This window comes from Mus caroli, unplaced genomic scaffold (assembly GCF_978045245.1).
Source record: "Mus caroli unplaced genomic scaffold, Mus_caroli_1 scaffold_6, whole genome shotgun sequence".
In the NCBI taxonomy this organism is placed as follows: Eukaryota; Metazoa; Chordata; class Mammalia; order Rodentia; family Muridae; genus Mus; species Mus caroli.
Window position 1 is genome coordinate 30936245 of NW_028227261.1, and position 19350 is coordinate 30955594.

The 19350-nt window shown below is 49.6% G+C and overlaps 2 protein-coding genes across 6 annotated transcripts in view; one reads left to right on the forward strand and one right to left on the reverse strand.

The window, feature by feature from the left end:
* Kiaa0319l (KIAA0319 like) overlaps positions 1-9308 on the reverse strand; it is a 101614-nt gene extending 92306 nt beyond the window's left edge. Inside the window, exons 1-2 of one of the 3 annotated variants that reach the window (XM_021159597.3) lie at positions 9217-9308; positions 5708-5877 (exon numbers count right to left, since the gene is read on the reverse strand). In XM_021159597.3, the coding sequence (XP_021015256.1) occupies positions 5708-5849 (142 nt within the window). In that variant the 5' untranslated portion in view covers positions 5850-5877; positions 9217-9308. Of the gene's footprint in view, positions 1-5707; positions 5878-8874; positions 9092-9111; positions 9132-9216 lie in introns of those variants that run through there. The other 2 variants (XM_021159598.3, XM_021159595.2) reach the window with 2 other exon arrangements.
* Positions 9309-9326: 18 nt separating this feature from the next.
* On the forward strand, positions 9327-19188 carry Ncdn (neurochondrin). 3 transcript variants are annotated; one of them, XM_021159599.3, is made up of 7 exons: positions 9327-9908; positions 10787-10927; positions 12008-12976; positions 14157-14398; positions 15652-15876; positions 16272-16414; positions 17678-19188. In XM_021159599.3, exons 1-7 carry the CDS (start codon positions 9876-9878, stop codon positions 18112-18114), a joined length of 2190 nt encoding a protein of 729 aa, XP_021015258.1. In that variant the 5' UTR covers positions 9327-9875; the 3' UTR covers positions 18115-19188. The 3 variants fall into 3 exon arrangements, with proteins under 3 accessions (XP_021015258.1, XP_029332136.1, XP_029332137.1); XM_029476276.2 differs by having other exon boundaries at positions 9327-9554; XM_029476277.2 differs by lacking the exon at positions 9327-9908 and adding an exon at positions 9939-10350.
* Positions 19189-19350: the final 162 nt, after the last annotated feature.

Here is a 19350-nt window from a genome sequence, read left to right on the forward strand (position 1 = left end):
AAAGGCATTCTAGCTCCTTGAGTCGTCTTTGTAGACCTCTCCCCTCATTATATTGCTTTCACAGTTTAAGGATAATCCCCTACTGCTAATGTAGTATTCAGCCTACAAGTACTTTTATGTGCCAAATTTAATACTTGCTTAGAATACCTCTCATAAGCAATAAGGGCCAAATTCTTGCTCTGAAGAAGTTGACTAACTCCTGAGGAATTTCCAAGTTCTTAGGGGAATCTCACATTTGTTTCCAAATGATAATCACCAGGTCCAAAACGCTATTTTCAAACCACATAGCAGTAAAATTATACAGAAAGCACTGACTCAATAGCCCACAAGGAAGAAAGGGTAGCTTTTATCACACAAATCACGATCGCTCATTTCTATCAGTGGGCTTCACTACTGAGTCCAAAGCAGAAATGAAAATGAGCCACCTAAATGAAGTCAGTGTGTACCGGGAGCTCTAGCAAAGGGGGCCAGCTAGTAAGTAGTCCCCAGGACTGGGTGGTAACTGCATGGCTCCCTTATTTTGTGTTATGTTTTCAGTAAGAACTCCTATAACCCATGAGTTAAATGATAACAGATTAAAAAACAAAACACCTTTTTATCAGAGGGAAAAAAACTCGTAAGTGCTCAGATAAAAGCTGAGTATACACAAGTAACTGGCACCAACTCAGGCAACTGGACAGGGGTTCACTGGGTCATTTTGTTGTTGCATTGTCTGGAAGATTTTCATCTCTTTATTAAAAAAAGAGAGAGAAGCTGCTGTTCAAAAACAGTGGAAAACAGAAGAATAAAAAGAGATCATGGAGCCGGGCGTGGTGGCTCATGCCTTTAGTCCCAGCACTCGGGAGGCAGAGGCAGGCAGATTTCTGAGTTCGAGGCCAACCTGGTCTACAGAGTGAGTTCCAGGACAGCCAGGGATATACAGAGAAACCCTGTCTCAAAAAAACAAAAACAAAAACAAAAAAAAGAGAGAGAGAGAGAAAGATCATAATAAATAAACATTCGGTTATACATTTTATTTTAGATTGTCTTTCTATTATGTGAATTTTTTTCATTTCATACCATTAGAACTGTAGTAAGCATGTAGTTATTTATCTTGCTTTTACTATTCATGTAGGATATCTCCCCATATACTTATTCTTCTAAAGTAGGAATGTTGGGTAGTATCTGTCCTAGTTTCTTTTCTGTTGCTGTGATAAAAACCACCGTGATCCAAAGCAACTTGGGGAGGGAAGGATAACTTGGGGAGTTACAGTCCATCAGCAAGGGAAGCCTAGGCAGGGACTCAAAGCAGAAACCAAGGAGGAGAGCCGCTGCCTGGCTTGCTACCTCCAGTTTTCTCAACTACTTTTCCTGTGCAGCTCAGGCCCACCTGCCTAGGGATGGCACCACCCACAGTGGGCAGGCCTCTTCTATATCAGTTAGCAATTAAGAAAATCCTTCTCTGGGTAGCCATAGGACAATCTGACAAACACAATTGTTTAGTTGAGGGTCTCTCTTCCTAGGTGATTCTGGTTTTGTGCCAAATTGACAGCTGAAAGTAATTATGACACTATCACATAAATACGTAAAAACATTACTGCGGGGGTCATTGGGCAGGAGATAGCAATGTTTCACAGTACAAAACAAACAAGTGTCGATCATTGTTCCTATTTCTAACAACTATCTAAAGATGTACTTAAGACAAACTTCTTTTGTTTCTGTTTTTGCACTTACTTATTTTGTTTGTGCATATATGTATGTATGTGGGTGCACATATGCCATAGTGTGTGTGTGTGTGTATTTCAGTGTGTGTATATGTACACATACCATAGTCTGTGTGTATATGTATATATATATATATATATATATATATATATATATATATATATATGCACATATGCTACAGTATGTATGTATGTGCACATGTGCCACAGTGTGTGTGTGTGTGTGTGTAGGCTAAAGTCAGCTTGTAAGTCAGTTCTCTACATCCAACATGTAGTTTCAAGGACTGTCAGGCTTGCCAGCAAGTATCTATCTCTCTGGTCCAATCTTTTGGTTTTCTGAGACAAGGCTTCATTTTGTGGTCAGTCTGGCCTGAAATTCATAGGAGTCTTCTGTTAAGAAATTACATTAAAGAGACAGATGTAGCCGGGCGTGGTGGCGCACGCCTTTAGTCCCAGCACTTGGGAGGCAGAGGCAGGCGGATTTCTGAGTTCGAGGCCAGCCTGGTCTACAGAGTGAGTGCCAGGACAGCCAGGGCTACACAGAGAAACCCTGTCTCGAAAAAACCAAAAAAAAAAAAAAAAAAAAAAAAAAGAGACAGATGTAGGGCTGGTGAGATGGCTCAGTGGGTAAGAGCACCCAACTGCTCTTCCGAAGATCCAGAGTTCAAATCCCAGCAACCACATGGTGGCTCACAACCATCCGCAACGAGATCTGGCGCCCTCTTCTGGAATGTCTGAAGACAACTACAGTGTACTTACATATAATAAATAAATAAATAAATAAATAAATAAATAAATAAAAAGAGACAGATGTAGTGGCACACACCTTTAGTCCCAGCATTAGGAGGCAGAGGGAGGTAGATCTCTGTGAGTTCAGAGCCAGCCTGGTCTATATATTAAGTTCTAGGATAGCCAGGGCTATCTCCAGAGATCCTGTTTCAAAACACAAAAAAACAGAAAACAAAAACAAAAGGATTATATTACAGGCCTGAATCACCATGCCTAGCTCTTGAGCTATACATATGTATACATACACATATCCATTTATATCATATACATACACACAAACACCAACATATTAAAGCCAAGGTCTCACTATGTATCTAAGATAAACTATTTTTGTTTATGTATGTCACTATGCACACATACATGTAAGGTGGCCTCAGGCTCCAGAAGCTAGCCACCTGACCAAACCCGGGTCCTCTGCAAGAGCAACATGTTCTTAGCCACTGAGTCACCTCTCCAGTTCCTCTCAATTCCCACACCAAAAACAACTCTTTATTTTTTTATAATTGTATGTGCATGTGTTTTGTTTGCATGTATATATGTGGGCCACTTGTATGACTGGTTACCTGCAGAGGTCAAAATAGGGAGTTGGATCCCCACAAGTGAAATTACAGAGGATTGTAAGCCACCATATGGTTCTAGCAAACAAGCCTGGGTCCTCAGAAGAGCAGCCTGTGCTCTTAACCACTGAGCCACCTCTCCAGCCCTAAAACTCTTAAAAGGGGAAGTAAGTCAAGGGATATGAACTCTTTTAGATCTCCTGACTCTTACGCCAAACTGTTTTCCATTCACATCTTCTAGCACTGACCGAGGGCAACCAGATCTCCCTTAGTAGCACTATGTTTTCTTTGCTCTGTTTGCAGTGTGGAGTTGAACCCAGTGCCTTTCACAGACTAGTCAAGTGTTCTACCACCAGCCTATATCCCAAGCCCCTAGATATTTTCATTTAATCTTCATCAGGATAGATTAAAAATAATTTCTTATCTAAATTTGAAATTCCCACAATTCTACTTGTAACCAAGTTTAAGGGAAAAATACAGAAAGACTCGGAATTTTTGAAACTTTGTATTCCTCCCCCTGAACACTGATTCTTTCCAATAACCAGTTTCATATCAAGGTTCTGTGGAAAACAAAAAACAAAAAACAAAAAACAAAAAACAAAAAACCCTTTGGTCCAAGAATCACCAATGGTCAGAAGGAACCACGGTATTGGAATGGAAGAAAACAAGCCTAACAGCAAACAGGCTGAGTTAGGGTCCTGCTCTGCCCTGTTCTCTCTATTTGACTCTAGCCAAGTAACTTTGCTTCTCGGGGTCTCAATTTCCTTATTAATACAATGAGTGTAATCTATTTCGGGATTATCTCAAAAATTAAGTGAAAAGTTATGCAATGTTCCTACAAGTCTGGTATATGATTGGTACACTTTCAAAGAAGTGATTTTCCTGATGTGACAGTACTAAATTAATTAATTAAAATTATCTCACATAAAATGATGCCCAGAATTAGCCAACAAAGCATCATTTTATTTAAAAATAAATATTTGGGTCAGCTTTCTACGTACTGCAACCTCCACCACTATAATCATGCAATCATCAGCTACTGTAAGACAGCAAAAACCCACAGTCAGTGCTGCGAAAATTGCTAAATACAGTAATTACTTGATTCTCAAGATCATGTCAACAACAGAAATCTTTGTAGCTGTCAGAGCACAAGCTGAGTAATCAGCCATGACAGTCGTCTCTGCAGCAGGCTTTTGGTCTTTGTCCAGAATAAGGGCACACTCAGAAGTCCTTAAAGGCTGCTTCCTCACGCTCCATATTATGTCAGCAAAAGAATGATAAATGTAAAGACAGGGTTCAAGTGTATTTTTAAATTTGGCTTTTGGCATTTAGCCTTCTTGGCACTGATGCCTGGCAAGAGGCTCTAAGCAGGTGAAATAGTCTTCAGAAGGACAGGTGACTCTGACAAGTCCATCAAGGTGGCTCTCTTCTATTAAAAACAACAACCAAGTGTCCGGAGCCAGTGAGATGTCTCAGCTGAGCAAGCCTGACCACCTGAGTCTAATCCTCAGAATCCACACGAAGGTGGAAGGAGAGAATTGGCTTCACAAAGCTGTCTTCTGAGCTACAGTACACACAGAGACCATCATTGCAGGCATGTGTAGCCCTTTCAAATTATAATAAATGAATTTGTTAAAGTAGTAAGAATCCACCAGACATGGTAGCTCATACCTTCAATCTTAACACTCAGGAGACAGAAGCTGGCAGATCACTGTGAGGTTATAGCCAGCCTAGTCTATATATCCAGTTCTATACCAGTCAGGGATAACCCAGTGACACCCTTTCTCAAAAACAAAAGACAAAATGAAGTGTGCATTCCTCTAGGTAAGAAAGCCAAACATCCCTTACTAAACAGGCATGGCCACACAGCATTCACTCCATGTTTTTACTATATCATCTCTCAAGTCAAGCTAGGAGGCAGAGCTAAGGTTAGAACAGCAGGGCTAGGGGATCATGAGGTCAGAGCCAGTCTGGGCTACACAGTGAGATCCTACTTAAAAAGATAGACTTTAGGGAATGTGCCTCAGTCATTAATGTCCAGCTCCAGGACCCCAATCTATCCAATTCTGAATATTTGTTTATTTGTTTTGTTTTAATTTGTCAATCTACCTTTATAAAATGGCCAACTGAATACCAATTCTCCTGTATGAGAAAAAAACCAATTCATATCTTGATTCCAAAACAAACAAAGCAGGTATGGAGGCAGAGGCAGAGGCAGAGGCAGAGGCAGAGGCAGAGGCAGAGGCAGAGGCAGAGGCAGAGGCAGAGGCAGAGGCAGAGGCAGAGGCAGAGGCAGAGGCAGAGGCAGAGGCAGAGGCAGAGGCAGAGGCAGAGGCAGAGGCAGAGGCAGAGGCAGAGGCAGAGGCAGAGGCAGAGGCAGCTGAATCTCTGAGCTCCAGGACACACACACACACACACACACACACTCCAAAAACCAGTCTCAGGAAAAATAAGCAAGCAAGCAAGTAAGCAAGCAAACAAACAGACAAAAACAAACCCAACAAGTAAACACCCACCAAAATGATGGCCATTTATGTCAGCAGATGGCTTTTCTGCCTCCTAGTAGGTCTTTAAAACAAACTCATAATAGTCAGGATGCTGATTGTTTGAGGGGGTGCAGGGTGGAAGAGGTTACATCTTAAATCTCAGATATGGTACCTGTTGACAACCACAGAACGCTGAAGCAGAAGAAACTGTAAAGCAGGTACAGGCTTCTCGGCAGCTTCACTGATGTCTGCCAACAATATCCTGGCAAAACCCAGGAAGCGGGACTTGGCTTGACTCCCAGTCTCTTCTCCATGGCCTTCCAGAGAGGCGGAACCAGTACACTAGAAAGACAGAAAGAGAAGAAATTATATGCCAAGCAATTAATAATTGATTCCTGGAAATGTGGAATGCTAGAAAAATGTGACAGATCAGAAGAAAGAGAAATTTCAAGTGTGTCTTTCAATGTTCATCCCTGCCAGTAAATTTTCAGCCTGAGCTTCAGCAGAGCCTATAATTATCAGTGTAACAACAGAGCAAGGATATATAAAGTGAATCTGCTGTTAAAGTGATTTTGTATCCCATTGTTGTCTAAGCTAACGTCTGTGAGAGAACGGGAAAGAGCACCAACCTGGGAAGGCAGGTCTGATTTCCCCCTTCAGCTTCTACTAACTGCTCTGTGATTTTGACCAAAGTACTTCGTTATCTATGAAGAGGTTGGACTTCCTCTAACTAATTCTGATTATACTGCCCAGCCTTGCTATAGTTTTTCAAGGTGATTCTCTTTAGGCACAGCAAGCGTTGCCCGGTTTGCTACCACCCCCACCATCACTATCTTACAAATCTACCCAGTTCACACTTTCACATCAATTTACACTTTTACATTATCTGCCTGATCCAAGTCATTTGCAATTCCTGTCTTAAGTTCTTGTATACTTCTCCCCATATGTTTGACTTAGGTAGGCACTGTGCTGGCTACTCTGTAATCTAGTGGCTGTAGGATGGAGGGGAGAAGAAAGAGGAACGATATATATATATATATATATATATATATATATATATCAAGATGAGTTGTTGACAGGGTTCTAAGAAACAATTCAAAAATCTGTTGACTAGGCATGGTATCTCATACCTGAAGTCCTAGCTACTTGGAAGGCTAAGGAAGAATTGTTTAAATCAAGGACTTCAAGGTCAGCCTAGAGAATATAATGAGACACTGTCTCAAAAAAAAAAAAAAATCTTGTGCTGGCAGTGGTGATGCATAACTCTAGCCCCAGCACTGGGGAGGCAGAGACAGGCAGATCTCTGTGAGTTCAAGGCCTGCCTGGTCTACAGAACAAGTTCCAGAACAGCCAAGGCTACAGAAAAACCCTGCCTCCAAACAAACAAACAAACAAACAAACTTAGAAATCTTCTGATGAAAGAAATGATAAATATGAAGCTGTCATCCACAGCTGGTAAACAGCACAGGGTGGCAACCCTAACCCTCACTTCCAGCCAGCATACAAGACCAGCGTTGTCTGGAATGGATTTCAATGCCAAGAAATGAAGAGACAAACATAAAACTCCAAATTGAGGTAATGCCTTTCCCTGAGCCATAGGCACCGAATGAACTCTTATCTCTCTCACTCTCTTCTACCCTTTCCTCGTCTAGTTTTCCCGTAACTGTACATTAGGGCACATGGGGCAGAAAAGAGGTGTGTAGGCCACAAACACATTGAAAAGATCATGAGGTGTAGCCTAAGAAACTATACTCAGAAACTTCGTTAGCCTCCCAGGATGGAGCTGAGAGAGCGTGTGTGTGTGTGTGTGTGTGTGTGTGTGTGTGTGTGTGTGCGCGCGCGCGCGTGTGTGTGTTCATGAGTGTGTTCTCGAGGATCTTACCCAACATTTCTGCCTACCACAAAAGGATTTAAAACTAAAGGTGACTCAACACCTGTCATCAATCTCTTGGCAGGTGGGTGGGAAAAGCAAAAAAGAAAGAGAAGGCTTTGAAAACAGGAGCAATAAATACCATTGGACTAGCAAACTGGTTACAAGTGCATGGGAGAGGCAGAGCTAATCTCATTTGCACTCCTAGTCATTTACTCGGCTCAAACCTACAATTGCCTATGGGCACAAATCACTGCTAGGGTCCAGTTAAAGGCTTGCTGACCAGAGGCAGGAACTACAAAACACTGCTAAGACCCAAAATGTTTGTTATCAAATCAAAGGGTAGCAACCCAGAGAGAGAACACACACCCCCACAATACTCTGACAAATGAAAATCTAGAAAAGCTCCCAGTAGTTCTGGCATTTAGGGCGTTACAAGTACACCCGAAATAAAAGCACTCCGTTGCAGCAGCTGTTCAGACAGAGCAGGGGGTAATGTTTACTTAATACTTCAGGTTGATGGGGAATGTATCATAGTTCAGTCTGTCAGCTACATACGTGGAACTCCATTTATATACACAGCGATAAGATATGTTTGAATAACGACAGAGCCGGTCTATTCAGCGGGTGTGAGTAATCAAGAATAAAGCTTTAAGAAAGAAAGAAAGAAAGAAAGAAAGAAAGAAAGAAAAAAGTCCTAGATGTTTGAGAAAGTTACAGAACAGACTGCATGAATAGCTTTGCTTATATTTGCAAACACTGTTTTCCAAATAGCTGGAAAAATGAACAGATTGTTCTAGGAGGTCGTCTTTCCAATTTGTTCCTAGTTTCCAAGTCTGTTAATCACAAGATAGCACAAGGAGAGTCAGCTAAGGCGCTTTAACAGCTTCTATTGTCAGTTGGGCACAACCACCGTGAGGTGAGACCAGGCAAAGCATTCCTGGAACCCCGCCTGAGGTCTTCTACTTGGACTTCCTTCAGTTCGCTTTTTGTGCTCACTGCAGCCACCGCAGGACCCTCTAAGGGGCATAATTGTCAAAATTCTCAAGGAGGAAGGTTTTCGCCAACGAGCCCAGCCCCGCCCCCTTTATTCTGTATCAACTTTTTTTTTTTTTCTTTTCTTTTAATCTCGATGGGAAGATCATCAAACACCAGAGACAGCCACTCGGGACGAGGCTGCAGAGGTCGAGGGTATCAGAAGGACCACAGTGCCTGGAGCCTGGTCTGCCCATCTGTCAGGGAATAGAGGGAGCTGCCTGACCAGGCCTGAGCCCCAAAGCGGAGGGGTTCAGGTTGGGACTCTGGCACCTGCAAGGCTAGAAGCAGCAGATTTGTCCTGTCCCAGCCAGGAGCGCCATCTCCGGGTCCCAACGCCGGACCAGCATACCCGAGGCATCGCCCGCCCCGCCTCTGCCCCTCCCCTGAGCTCCTGGTCCTCGGCCTGGCAGCCAGCCGCCCGGGCCACCTACCGGGGCTCAGGGCCACATAGAGGGGTGCCGGCTCTCGGCGGCCTCCGCCTCCTCCCGATCCATGGGCTCGGGGACCCCCAACCTTCTCTCCCCTCACGCAGAGGAGGAGGAAGAGAAAGAAGGAAGTGCTGGCTCCCCACCGGGACAGCTCCCTCTTGCCTCAGCCTCCCTGGACAGCGACCGCGGCCGGAAACGCCGCCTCCTTCCCACCTCCCGGGGCTCAACCCGGAAACATACTCTTCACGCTGAGCCAATCCTCCTTCCCCCACCCTCCGGAAGCGCAATTCCAGCCGCGAGCCCAAAGGTGGGAGGAGGGGCGGCGCTGAGGGGAGAGCTACGCACAAGCGAGGACGTCCGGGCCCTCAGCCTTTGGCCGCGAGCCCTTGCGGGGCGGCCCGCACCTTTCCTCCTTAGCACGAGCACTCAGGCCCCAGACTCGGGCAATTGCCCACAAGCAAGATGGCCGCACCGGAGGCGCCCCCCTACTGCTTAGCGCCCTGCTGTGCCATTGGTCAGAGTGCGGAGTGAGGCCAGCGCCGATTGGTCGAGAGCGATGCGGGGGTGGGGGTGGAGCTGTAGCAGCCTGGAGCCAAGAGTGGGCAACGCGGCGTGAGCAGCAGCCCCAGGCTCCCGGAGCATCGCGCCCGGAGAAAGACTTCGCCGCTCGGGGCCGCAGCCTGGTGAGCTCAGCCCCCTTCAAGCCCTCCCCTGCATCTCAGCCGGAGCCTCTCCGAACCGGCGCTGATCGATGCCGAGACTCCCCAGGGACCCTATCGCGACTCCATCGTGCCATATCTCGACATCACCGTACCCTGTCGAGACTCCATTTTGTCACAACCCCTTTCAGTATTTATCTATCTACCTATATATTTTTTTAAATTTGCCCTATCATATTTGGGGGCTGTCCCCTTCATGTCGTGATTTCGCTGTGATCTCTCCGTGACATCACCGCGCCATCGTGAAGTGTGATCTCATCGCTGCCCTGTCGTTCGACTTCATCAATGTCGTGTTGTGACCTGGCTGCGGCGGGACAGGTGGTGACCGCCAGGATCCCTTCTCCCCTTCTCATCTCTCCATCACTGCAGCCCCGCTTCGATTATCCGGCTTTTGGATTCTGTTATCCAGAGAGCCACCCGACCCCTCTTTCCTTCTCCAGCCAGTGCCGGCACCCACAGGCTGTTAGCAGGACGGACAGGGAGAGTACAGGGAGCACAAGGGGTTAATGTTGCTACTGCTGCAGCAGCTGCAGCTCCTGCTCTTGCAGCCTCTGCAGCCTCTGCCCGAGGGAGGGAAAGAAGAGAAGGCAAGGAGGCTGCGGGGGCGATTAAGAGCCCTGGCTGGAGGGGTGGGTCCACAGGGGAGTCTTCAAAGCCTTCTCTGGAGAGCTTCCCTTCTCACTCCTGCTGAAGCCAGTCTACTTTCTCTGAAGAAGGGAGGGGAAAGGAACCCTAGAATGTCCTTTTCTTCCTTGTCGGCGTGAGTCCGGATAATCGAACTTCACCCGTGTCTGTCTGCATTTCTCCCTGTCTGTCCTCACCGCTCACTCCTCGTGTGCCTCCTGGAGAGAGATAAAACCCGGTGTCTGGTGCCAGGGGCTGCTGAGCAGTTGGGCCAGCTCCTTCCCACTTCTAGACTGGTGAGGAAAGCTGTCCAGCTGAGCAGCGGCATGCATGGTCCTCATATCCCACTTTTCTGGAGGTGACCTTGGACCAGGGTCCCTTCTTCATCCTAAAGAATTTGCAGGTCCAGCCTCTTAAAGGGGCTCCCCCAAGGGAGGTCAGTCATGAGGAAGCCACCCTTCCAAATCCACCCTCCCCTCCCTCTGTGCTAATCCCTCCCTACATCCTCCACTTCCACCCCCGCCCCCGCCCCTCCTCTGCAGAGGGATGCTCAGTCCCTCTTGTGTTCACAGTTGGGCAAGGCGGGCATCATGGCCTCGGATTGTGAGCCAGCTCTGAACCAGGCAGAGAGCCGAAACCCCACCCTGGAGCGCTACCTGGGAGCCCTCCGTGAGGCCAAGAATGACAGCGAGCAGTTTGCAGCCCTGCTGCTAGTAAGGACCTGGAAGGTGGGAGGGCTGGTCAGGAGGGCCCCCAAAGAATGGGGTCAGCAAGTCTCCAGGGGTATCTAAGTGGTATTGGCAACCCGGAGGTACCAAAAAAGGCCTGAGACCTCTACCTTTGTACTCTATTCTCTTGGGAATGGGGGAAGGGGAGAAGAGAGGTGAATAAGACTGTGGCATGGGACCACGGAGGAGGCTGCCTGGATTTGCTTTTTGGGGCGTCCCGGAGCAGATGGGAGCTGACTCATAGGGTAACAGCAGCAGGTTGTAACTAGTGCAGAGTACTTGTGGGCCGGGGTAGCTTTTCCTCGACCTGAGAGAGTAACAGGATGGGGAGTAACTAGCAAGAGGTTCTGAGAGATGACCAGAGTGATGATCAGTAAGTCAAAAGTAAAGGGTCTTGGTCCGCTAGAAGAACCCAAGCTGGGGACAGCAAAGCAGGAGCTGCAGTGCTTGGGGTGGGAGGGGGGGGATGAGTTGGTGTGTGGGGGGTGAAGGGAGGAGGGAGTGCAGCAGTTGCTTGTTTGCCATGGCAACAGGGAGAAGGCTCTGGAGTCAAGGGCTCACACTGCAGCAGAGGAGGTGTTTAGGCGAAACGTAAGGGGAAATGTTTTGACATGCGGAGCAGCGAGACACAGGAGCCATTTCCCGTGAGAAGGTGGCGGAAATGGATCAGAGACTTCTCTGGAGACAAGTCCTTAGGGAAGGACCCTGAATCCTTAGAGGATTTGAGTTCTGAAGCCCCTTGCCTCCCAGGTCATAGGCATATGGATTAATGGATTAGACACCAGGAGGCACTCCTCAGCTGGCCAGGTGATGACCGTTTGCCCAGATGTGTAGTGAAGGGCCACTGGACAAACTCCTTTCCATGAGGCAATAAGAGATGACAGGGATACCAGAGGTCACACCTGTCTGTCTCCAAGGAGGAAGGAGGACCTGGACCAGATGACCCCAGAATGGATCCCATTGCATAACCCATTCCTGCAGTGCCCAGGGAACAGGGTAGGGACAGTCTTTGCTACAATTCTTCTCACTCTGCTGATAGTGTATTGCCTCCCCCCCCCCTTCCAGGTAACCAAGGCAGTCAAAGCAGGTGACATTGATGCCAAAACCCGACGTAGGATCTTTGATGCCGTTGGGTTCACCTTTCCCAACCGACTCCTGACCACTAAGGAGGCACCTGATGGCTGCCCTGACCACGTTCTCCGGGCCCTGGGCGTGGCCCTGCTGGCCTGTTTCTGCAGCGACCCTGAACTAGCCAGCCATCCCCAGGTCCTGAACAAGATCCCCATCCTTAGCACATTCCTTACAGCCCGGGGAGACCCTGATGATGCTGCCCGCCGCTCCATGATCGATGACACCTACCAGTGCCTGACAGCTGTTGCGGGCACACCACGAGGGCCCCGACACCTAATTGCTGGTGGCACCGTGTCTGCCCTGTGCCAGGCATACCTAGGGCATGGCTATGGCTTTGACCAGGCTCTGGCACTCCTGGTGGGGCTGCTGGCTGCTGCAGAGACACAGTGCTGGAAGGAGGCGGAGCCCGACCTGCTGGCTGTGTTGCGAGGCCTCAGTGAGGATTTCCAAAGAGCCGAAGATGCCAGCAAGTTTGAGCTCTGCCAGCTGCTGCCCCTTTTTCTGCCCCCAACAACTGTGCCCCCTGAATGCCACCGGGATCTGCAGGCTGGGCTGGCACGAATCCTAGGAAGCAAGTTGAGCTCCTGGCAGCGCAACCCTGCACTGAAGCTGGCAGCCCGCCTGGCTCATGCCTGCGGCTCCGACTGGATCCCAGTGGGCAGCTCCGGGAGCAAGTTTCTGGCCCTGCTGGTGAATCTGGCGTGCGTGGAGGTGCGGCTGGCTCTCGAGGAGACAGGCACAGAGGTGAAAGAAGACGTGGTAACAGCCTGCTATGCCCTTATGGAGTTGGGGATCCAGGAGTGCACCCGCTGTGAGCAGTCCCTGCTTAAGGAGCCACAGAAGGTTCAGCTCGTGAGCATTATGAAAGAGGCTATTGGCGCTGTCATCCACTACCTGCTGCAGGTAAGGATCCACTGGCCTGCAGAGGATGTAAGAGTGTGATGGGAGATAGCATAGCTGTACATGCTGGCTGGTACTGGTAGCAAGCGCTCTAGGAGTAGTGTGTGGCCGAGCCTCCTTCCCTCTCCCTCCCTGCCGTGAGCCTCCACACAAGCACCATACCACACACCATATGTGCTCTCTGATCACAGCACACACACACACACAACACAGAAACCTCCCACTCACATATACTCTCCAGTACACACACTCTACACATCACACACCAAGTCGAAGCAGACTGTTCTGCTCACGCTAAAAGCATTGTCTCACATATCAGCCTGGCTACGTCTTTACATGTCTCCCAAGTAAACTTGTAGGATGCAGGAGAAGGATTGAGGGGTGGGGGGGTGGGGGGGGAGGGCGGGGAGTGGCCTGGTTCCTGCCTCTGGAGTTCCTGCTGAATCTGTTTTCCCCTCCCATCTCCTTTACTCTCTGTATTTGCAAGGCCACCTCTTCTGCCCCCTTAGGAGTCAGGCGCAATTGGTCTCTTTAATGGCCTGCTTCACCCACTGGACTCACCAGCCTTATGTCCAACAACTCATGCTAAGCTCTGATTTTATTTTCTGATTTAAACCAAAACATGGGTGACCTCTCACTACTTGATGGCAAGTCTTTTTTCCCTTCCCTGCCTCAATTCAGAGCCTCTCTAAGGAAATGTTACGTTTCCTCTGGCTCCCCAGCTACCTTAGCGGTACAGTTAGGAGTATGTGACTGGAGTCTTTAAGCACTAGACACACTGTCTGAGACCCACTTGATTCAGTTGTCCACACTGAGGTCCCACTAGGTGACCAGCCCCTGTGGGCTGAGTCCCTCCCATGTGCTAGGTTTTTGGGTAGACGTAGGCTTGTTGCCCCCACCCCCCTTGAGTTATGTTTATCTACTTAGACGTGGTGGAAGGATGATGCCTGCATGTCACAGCACACATGTGGAGCTTGGAGAGCTAGTCAGGTCTCTCCCTTCACACTGTGATTCCCAGGAATCAAACTGAGGTTTTCATGTACCCACTGAGCCATTTATTTACCGGCCCTCGATGCCCACAAGTAATGGGCCCACAGGCCAAGATTTCCCTTGAGTTCTGATACTGGCAGGCAGAGGAGGGTACCTGGTTCAGCTCTGTTTCATTGGGGTCTTGTGACCACAGGTGGGGCCAGAGAAGCAGAAAGAGCCCTTTGTGTTTGCCTCGGTGCGGATCCTGGGTGCCTGGCTGGCGGAGGAGACCTCATCCCTGCGTAAGGAGGTGTGCCAACTGCTGCCCTTCCTTGTCCGATATGCCAAGACACTCTATGAGGAGGCTGAGGAGGCCAGTGACATTTCACAGCAGGTGGCCAACTTGGCCATCTCTCCTACTACACCAGGGCCTTCTTGGCCAGGGGATGCTCTCCGGTGAGTTTATGTTTATGGGTTGTCTAGCCAGACCATTCCAAAGAAAAGGGTTTCCAGGATTGGTGGCATATGCCTGTAATCCCAGCAGTTAGGAGGCTGAGGCAGGGAGTTCTGAGAGTTCAAGACCTATTTGGGCTACATAGAAAGCACCAGTTCCTCCAAGGCTACATCAACATAGCACGACCCTGTCCCAAAAAAGAGAGAAATTAGATAGATAGATAGATAGATAGATAGATAGATAGATAGATAGATAGATGAAAGAAAAGGGTCAGATAGGGATGCCCTCTTTCCCCTAACCTGGGCTCCTGATGTCATGAGTGTCTCCTTAGGATCATTTTTTATTTGTTTGCTTTTGGCGTTTCTTCCCACAGAACTCCTGAACTGTCCCCATACCGCTTGCCATCTCAAATTTAGAAAAACAAAACCAAATCAGGGTCTCATCTTGTAGCCCTGGCTGTCCTGGAACTTCCTGTATAGAACAGGCTGGCTTCAACTCAGCCTCACAGAGATCTGCTGCCTCTGCCTTCCAAGTGCTGGAATTAACGTATGCACACACACACACCCACACACACACACCTGGGTGATACCCAGATTTTTATTAAAAACAGAACTTAGGTTTATTGACTATCTGCTACAAAGCAAGGTGTTTTGCTGTGTACTTTTTGAGAACACTTTCATTTGGTCCACATAGCAAATCTCATGATGTATAGAAATTGCATCCACAGTTGGACAATGGTGGCACATGTCTTTGATCCCAGCACTCGGGAGGCAGAGGCAGGCGGATTTCTGAGTTCAAGGCCATCCTGATCATCAGAGTGAGTTCCAGGACAGCCAGGGCTACACAGAGAAACTCTGTCTTGAAAAACCAAAAAAAAAAAAAAAAAAAAAAGAAAAGAAATTGCATCCACACTTTTAAAATAAACATGGCTGAGCTTGCTGGCTTACACCTTTAAGATCAGCACTTGGGAGGCTGAGGTAGGATTGCTTTGAAGTCACTCTGGGCTGCAGAGGAAGACCCTGCCTCAAAAATTATTTAAAAAATAAAACTGCCGTAAATGAGCTCAGAGGTTGAGAAGTACATAGGCCACAATTAAACTGTGGGGCAGGGCCCCATGGGCTGGGGCATGCGCGCCTCTGACGTCTGAACTTCCAGTGGGAGTGAGACCACCTCCCCTGACTTCTATGTTCTTTTTCTGTCAGGGTGCTCTGCCCTTATCTCTCCCACCTCACATTCATCTGTCTCCACATGTCAGGCTCCTCCTTCCTGGCTGGTGTCACCTGACTGTTGAAGATGGTCCCCGGGAGATTCTGATCAAGGAAGGAGCCCCCTCACTTCTGTGCAAGTACTTCCTGCAGCAGTGGGAACTCACATCCCCGGGCCATGACACCTCAGTGCTGCCAGACAGCGTGGAGATCGGCCTGCAGACCTGTTGCCACATCTTCCTCAACCTGGTGGTCACCGCTCCAGGGCTGATCAAGTGAGGGACTTGGGAGAGGCTGGGAGGAGATCCTGGGAAGCAAAGGGGGTCTAGCACCCGTTTTCAACCTCTGACTTAGTTTCCCTGTAGCCGTAGGCTGAGTGTTAGCATAAGCCAGTTTCAGAACAAACAAAGCCAGTGCCACTTGAAGGTTTGTTGCAGCAGACCCTCAGGTATCCGAGGGCATGTCTGTCAGCTCCAGCCGTCACTCAGCTCAGCTACTTGGCATCTGACTGACCCAGATGGCAGGGTTGAAAGTCAGAAGTTAACACTTCACCCAGCCTCACAAAGTCCTGGCAAGCCCTGGCCTGGTAAAGCTAGAAAACCTAGATGCCAGGTGTTCCAAAGGGCTTGGTGGAGTCAGCTAACTCTCTGCCTGCCCCCTTCCTCCCCAGGCGCGATGCCTGCTTCACGTCTCTTATGAACACCCTGATGACGTCACTGCCCTCACTAGTGCAGCAACAAGGGAGACTGCTTCTAGCTGCCAACGTGGCCACCTTGGGGCTCCTAATGGCCCGGCTCCTTAGCACCTCTCCAGGTAAGCCTTGGGGACAGAGTACCTGAGTGGACTTGCAGTGTTCAGAGAGTAAGCCTCCGCTTTCAGAAATCGGTGTAGCAGAATTTTCCCATCGAGAGGCAATTTCTACAGTATTGCTCCATCCTCCACCCCCACCCTTCTTCCCAAAATGATTAACATTCTCTTCCTTTTAAAGACTTTTAAGGCAAGGCCTGGTGGGAGTTCAGTACAGACCTGTTCAGAGACACAAGCATGGGCACCTGGAATCTCTGGCAGCCTGGGATCTCTAAAACCCCCATTTTCAAGGTGGAGCTGCCCCCATCCAGGCCCTGAGTCACAAGCCCAGTGTGTGGTACATTGAGGTTTTTACCACTCAGCACCGCGCCCCACTCAGTGACACATATCAGCACTACTTACTCTCTGTGCACAGCTTCTCCCTGTCCTCCCTCTCTCTGGCTGCGTCCCCTCCAGCCCCTGACAGCCCTCAGTGTCTCCCACTTTGACCGTGGGTGTCTGCTTGGGTCCCTCTGTCCCCGCCTGTTCCCTGTGCCCCATCTGTCAGGTTGGAGGAACTGAGCAGATGTCTGGGAACAGGGTGTAATGTGCCCATACCCTCAGCTGCCTGTTTTCTGTGTGGGGATCCCAGCAGGGTACCCTGCCGAGGAAGGGGAACAAAGCTCTGAACTAGGAACCCCTTGCATTTAGCCCCCAAAGAGAGTCACCATGCTATGGATCCAGTGCCGGCTCGCCCACAAATGCTACCTCATTAGTTGAACAGCTTCCTGAAAGTCTGAAGAGGGGGCTCCTGAACCCCTAAATGACAGGTGTGCGCCAGAGTTGTATTACCGTTCACCATCCCCTTTAGCGCCCTCTTCTGGCCAGAAATCGAATTCTTTCATTCTCAGCGTGGTGAAGGACTCTGGGCCATCAGCTGCTGGGGCCCCTGCTGTGGAAACCCAGAGGAAGGTCCTTGTTTTTTTTCATACAAGGCTCACTCCGACCTCTTACGCATTTAGAGGTCTTGTTGATGGAGTGTACCTGGATTTAATTCTCATGACAAATTGCTAAGATTGGCTTGCTATTGGCTCCATCTCAGTAAAGAAACTGAAGTCTAGAAAAGTTTAAACACCCAGTGTCACACAAAGTGTCGAAGGTAGGCTTTGAACCCAGGCAGTCTGAATCCGGATGGAGCTTTTGTTCTCTGAGTATGTCCACACAGGAGGGATGGGAGGCCCTGGTCCAGTGCTTGGCTGTCTGGATTTATACATTCTCCATTCCTTTCAGCTCTCCAAGGAACCCCAGCCTCCCGAGGTTTCTTCGCAGCTGCCATCCTCTTTCTGTCACAGTCCCATGTGGCACGAGCCACCCCTGGCTCTGACCAGGCGGTGTTGGCCCTGTCCCCTGACTATGAAGGCATCTGGGCTGACTTGCAAGAGCTCTGGTTCCTGGGCATGCAGGCCTTCACGGGTTGTGTGCCGCTGCTGCCCTGGCTAGCCCCTGCTGCCCTGCGCTCCCGCTGGCCACAGGAGCTGCTACAACTGCTAGGTAGTGTAAGCCCCAACTCCGTCAAGCCTGAGATGGTGGCTGCCTACCAGGGCGTGCTGGTGGAATTGGCGCGGGCTAACCGGCTATGCCGGGAGGCCATGAGGCTGCAGGCGGGTGAAGAAACGGCCAGCCATTACCGAATGGCTGCCTTGGAGCAGTGCCTGTCAGAGCCCTGAGGGGCATCCAGTGGGTACAGACCCAGGGGCGGGCAGCGAGGGAAGGAGGGAGGAGGCATCTTCCCTGAAGCCCCCAAACTGGACCCCTTCTTCAGACCCCCACAAACACCCCAGCTTTCTGGCTTTTCTGAGGGCTAGGGCATGGTGCCCACCTCTCAAGTATAAGATACTGCATCCTGCCTCCAGCCCCCTTGGGGCAGGGATTGGCTTGGAACAGAGGTTGGCCCCGCCAGGCCGGGGAAAGTTGGAGAAGCCCCCAGGAGGAGGGCAACTAAGTGTTATACCCAGTGTCTGGCTCCCTGATAGGAGGGAGGTCCCAGGGTAGGAGCGGGCTGGCAGGCGCTGACTGCCTCAGCCCATGTGCCCTGCCGGCCAGGGCGTGGCCTCCCCAAGGCTGTGGTGCCCCTTCTGGCTCCCCCAGGTCAGGTCCGCGCCCTTTAAATTGGCCGCTTGGCTTTTGCCTTTGGTCCTCTTGGACAGAGAGTAGGCTCAGGCCATTGACATCACAGTTCTTCCTTTTAACTCTAGTGACTCGGGGTCTGAGTTGCCCCTATGCTTCCAGGGCAATTCGGAGCAGACAGACCAGTGGGGGGGTGGGGAACCTCCTTCCACTTGCGCTTCCTTGAGGGGACCAGAGAGCCCTTGGTCCCAGGTCTCTTGAGCTTTTGTGTCATGTTGCAGCAGAGTGAAGATGGGGGGTTGGGGGTTATTTATTTTGCTTGTCCTTATCCCTGCTTGGACACCTGAGCATCAGATCCCTGTGCCCCTGGTGCCATCTGGCCTGGCTGGAGCCAGGAACAAGAGGTCACCCCACCCTAGAATCCGCATGGTTTCCCTGTGATTGCACTCCACTGCCACCGTGGTGCCTGGCTTCAGCTCCCCTCCCCCAATCCCTGCTAAGACTCTACTCTGCAGGGAGACGCGACTGGCGGCTCCAGCAGGAACTACCTTTCTGAACCCGCGGAGACCCGCATACGCCTGACCCCTGGCTTCCTCCCCTCCCCCCAGTGCGTTCTGTGATCGCCAAGTTCAAAGCTGTGCACATGTGGACACTCAATAAATGTTTATTGGTGATGAGAAGCCTCCTTTGTGGTCTGCCTTGCACCTCCTCTGCCTTAACCTGCTCCTAAATACTAACCTGTTCTCAGTCACACACACACACACACACACACACACACCCGGGGGCTTAGGAAGGAAGCACAGTAGTTCTAGTTTTACATGCAGGGAGGTTTTAGG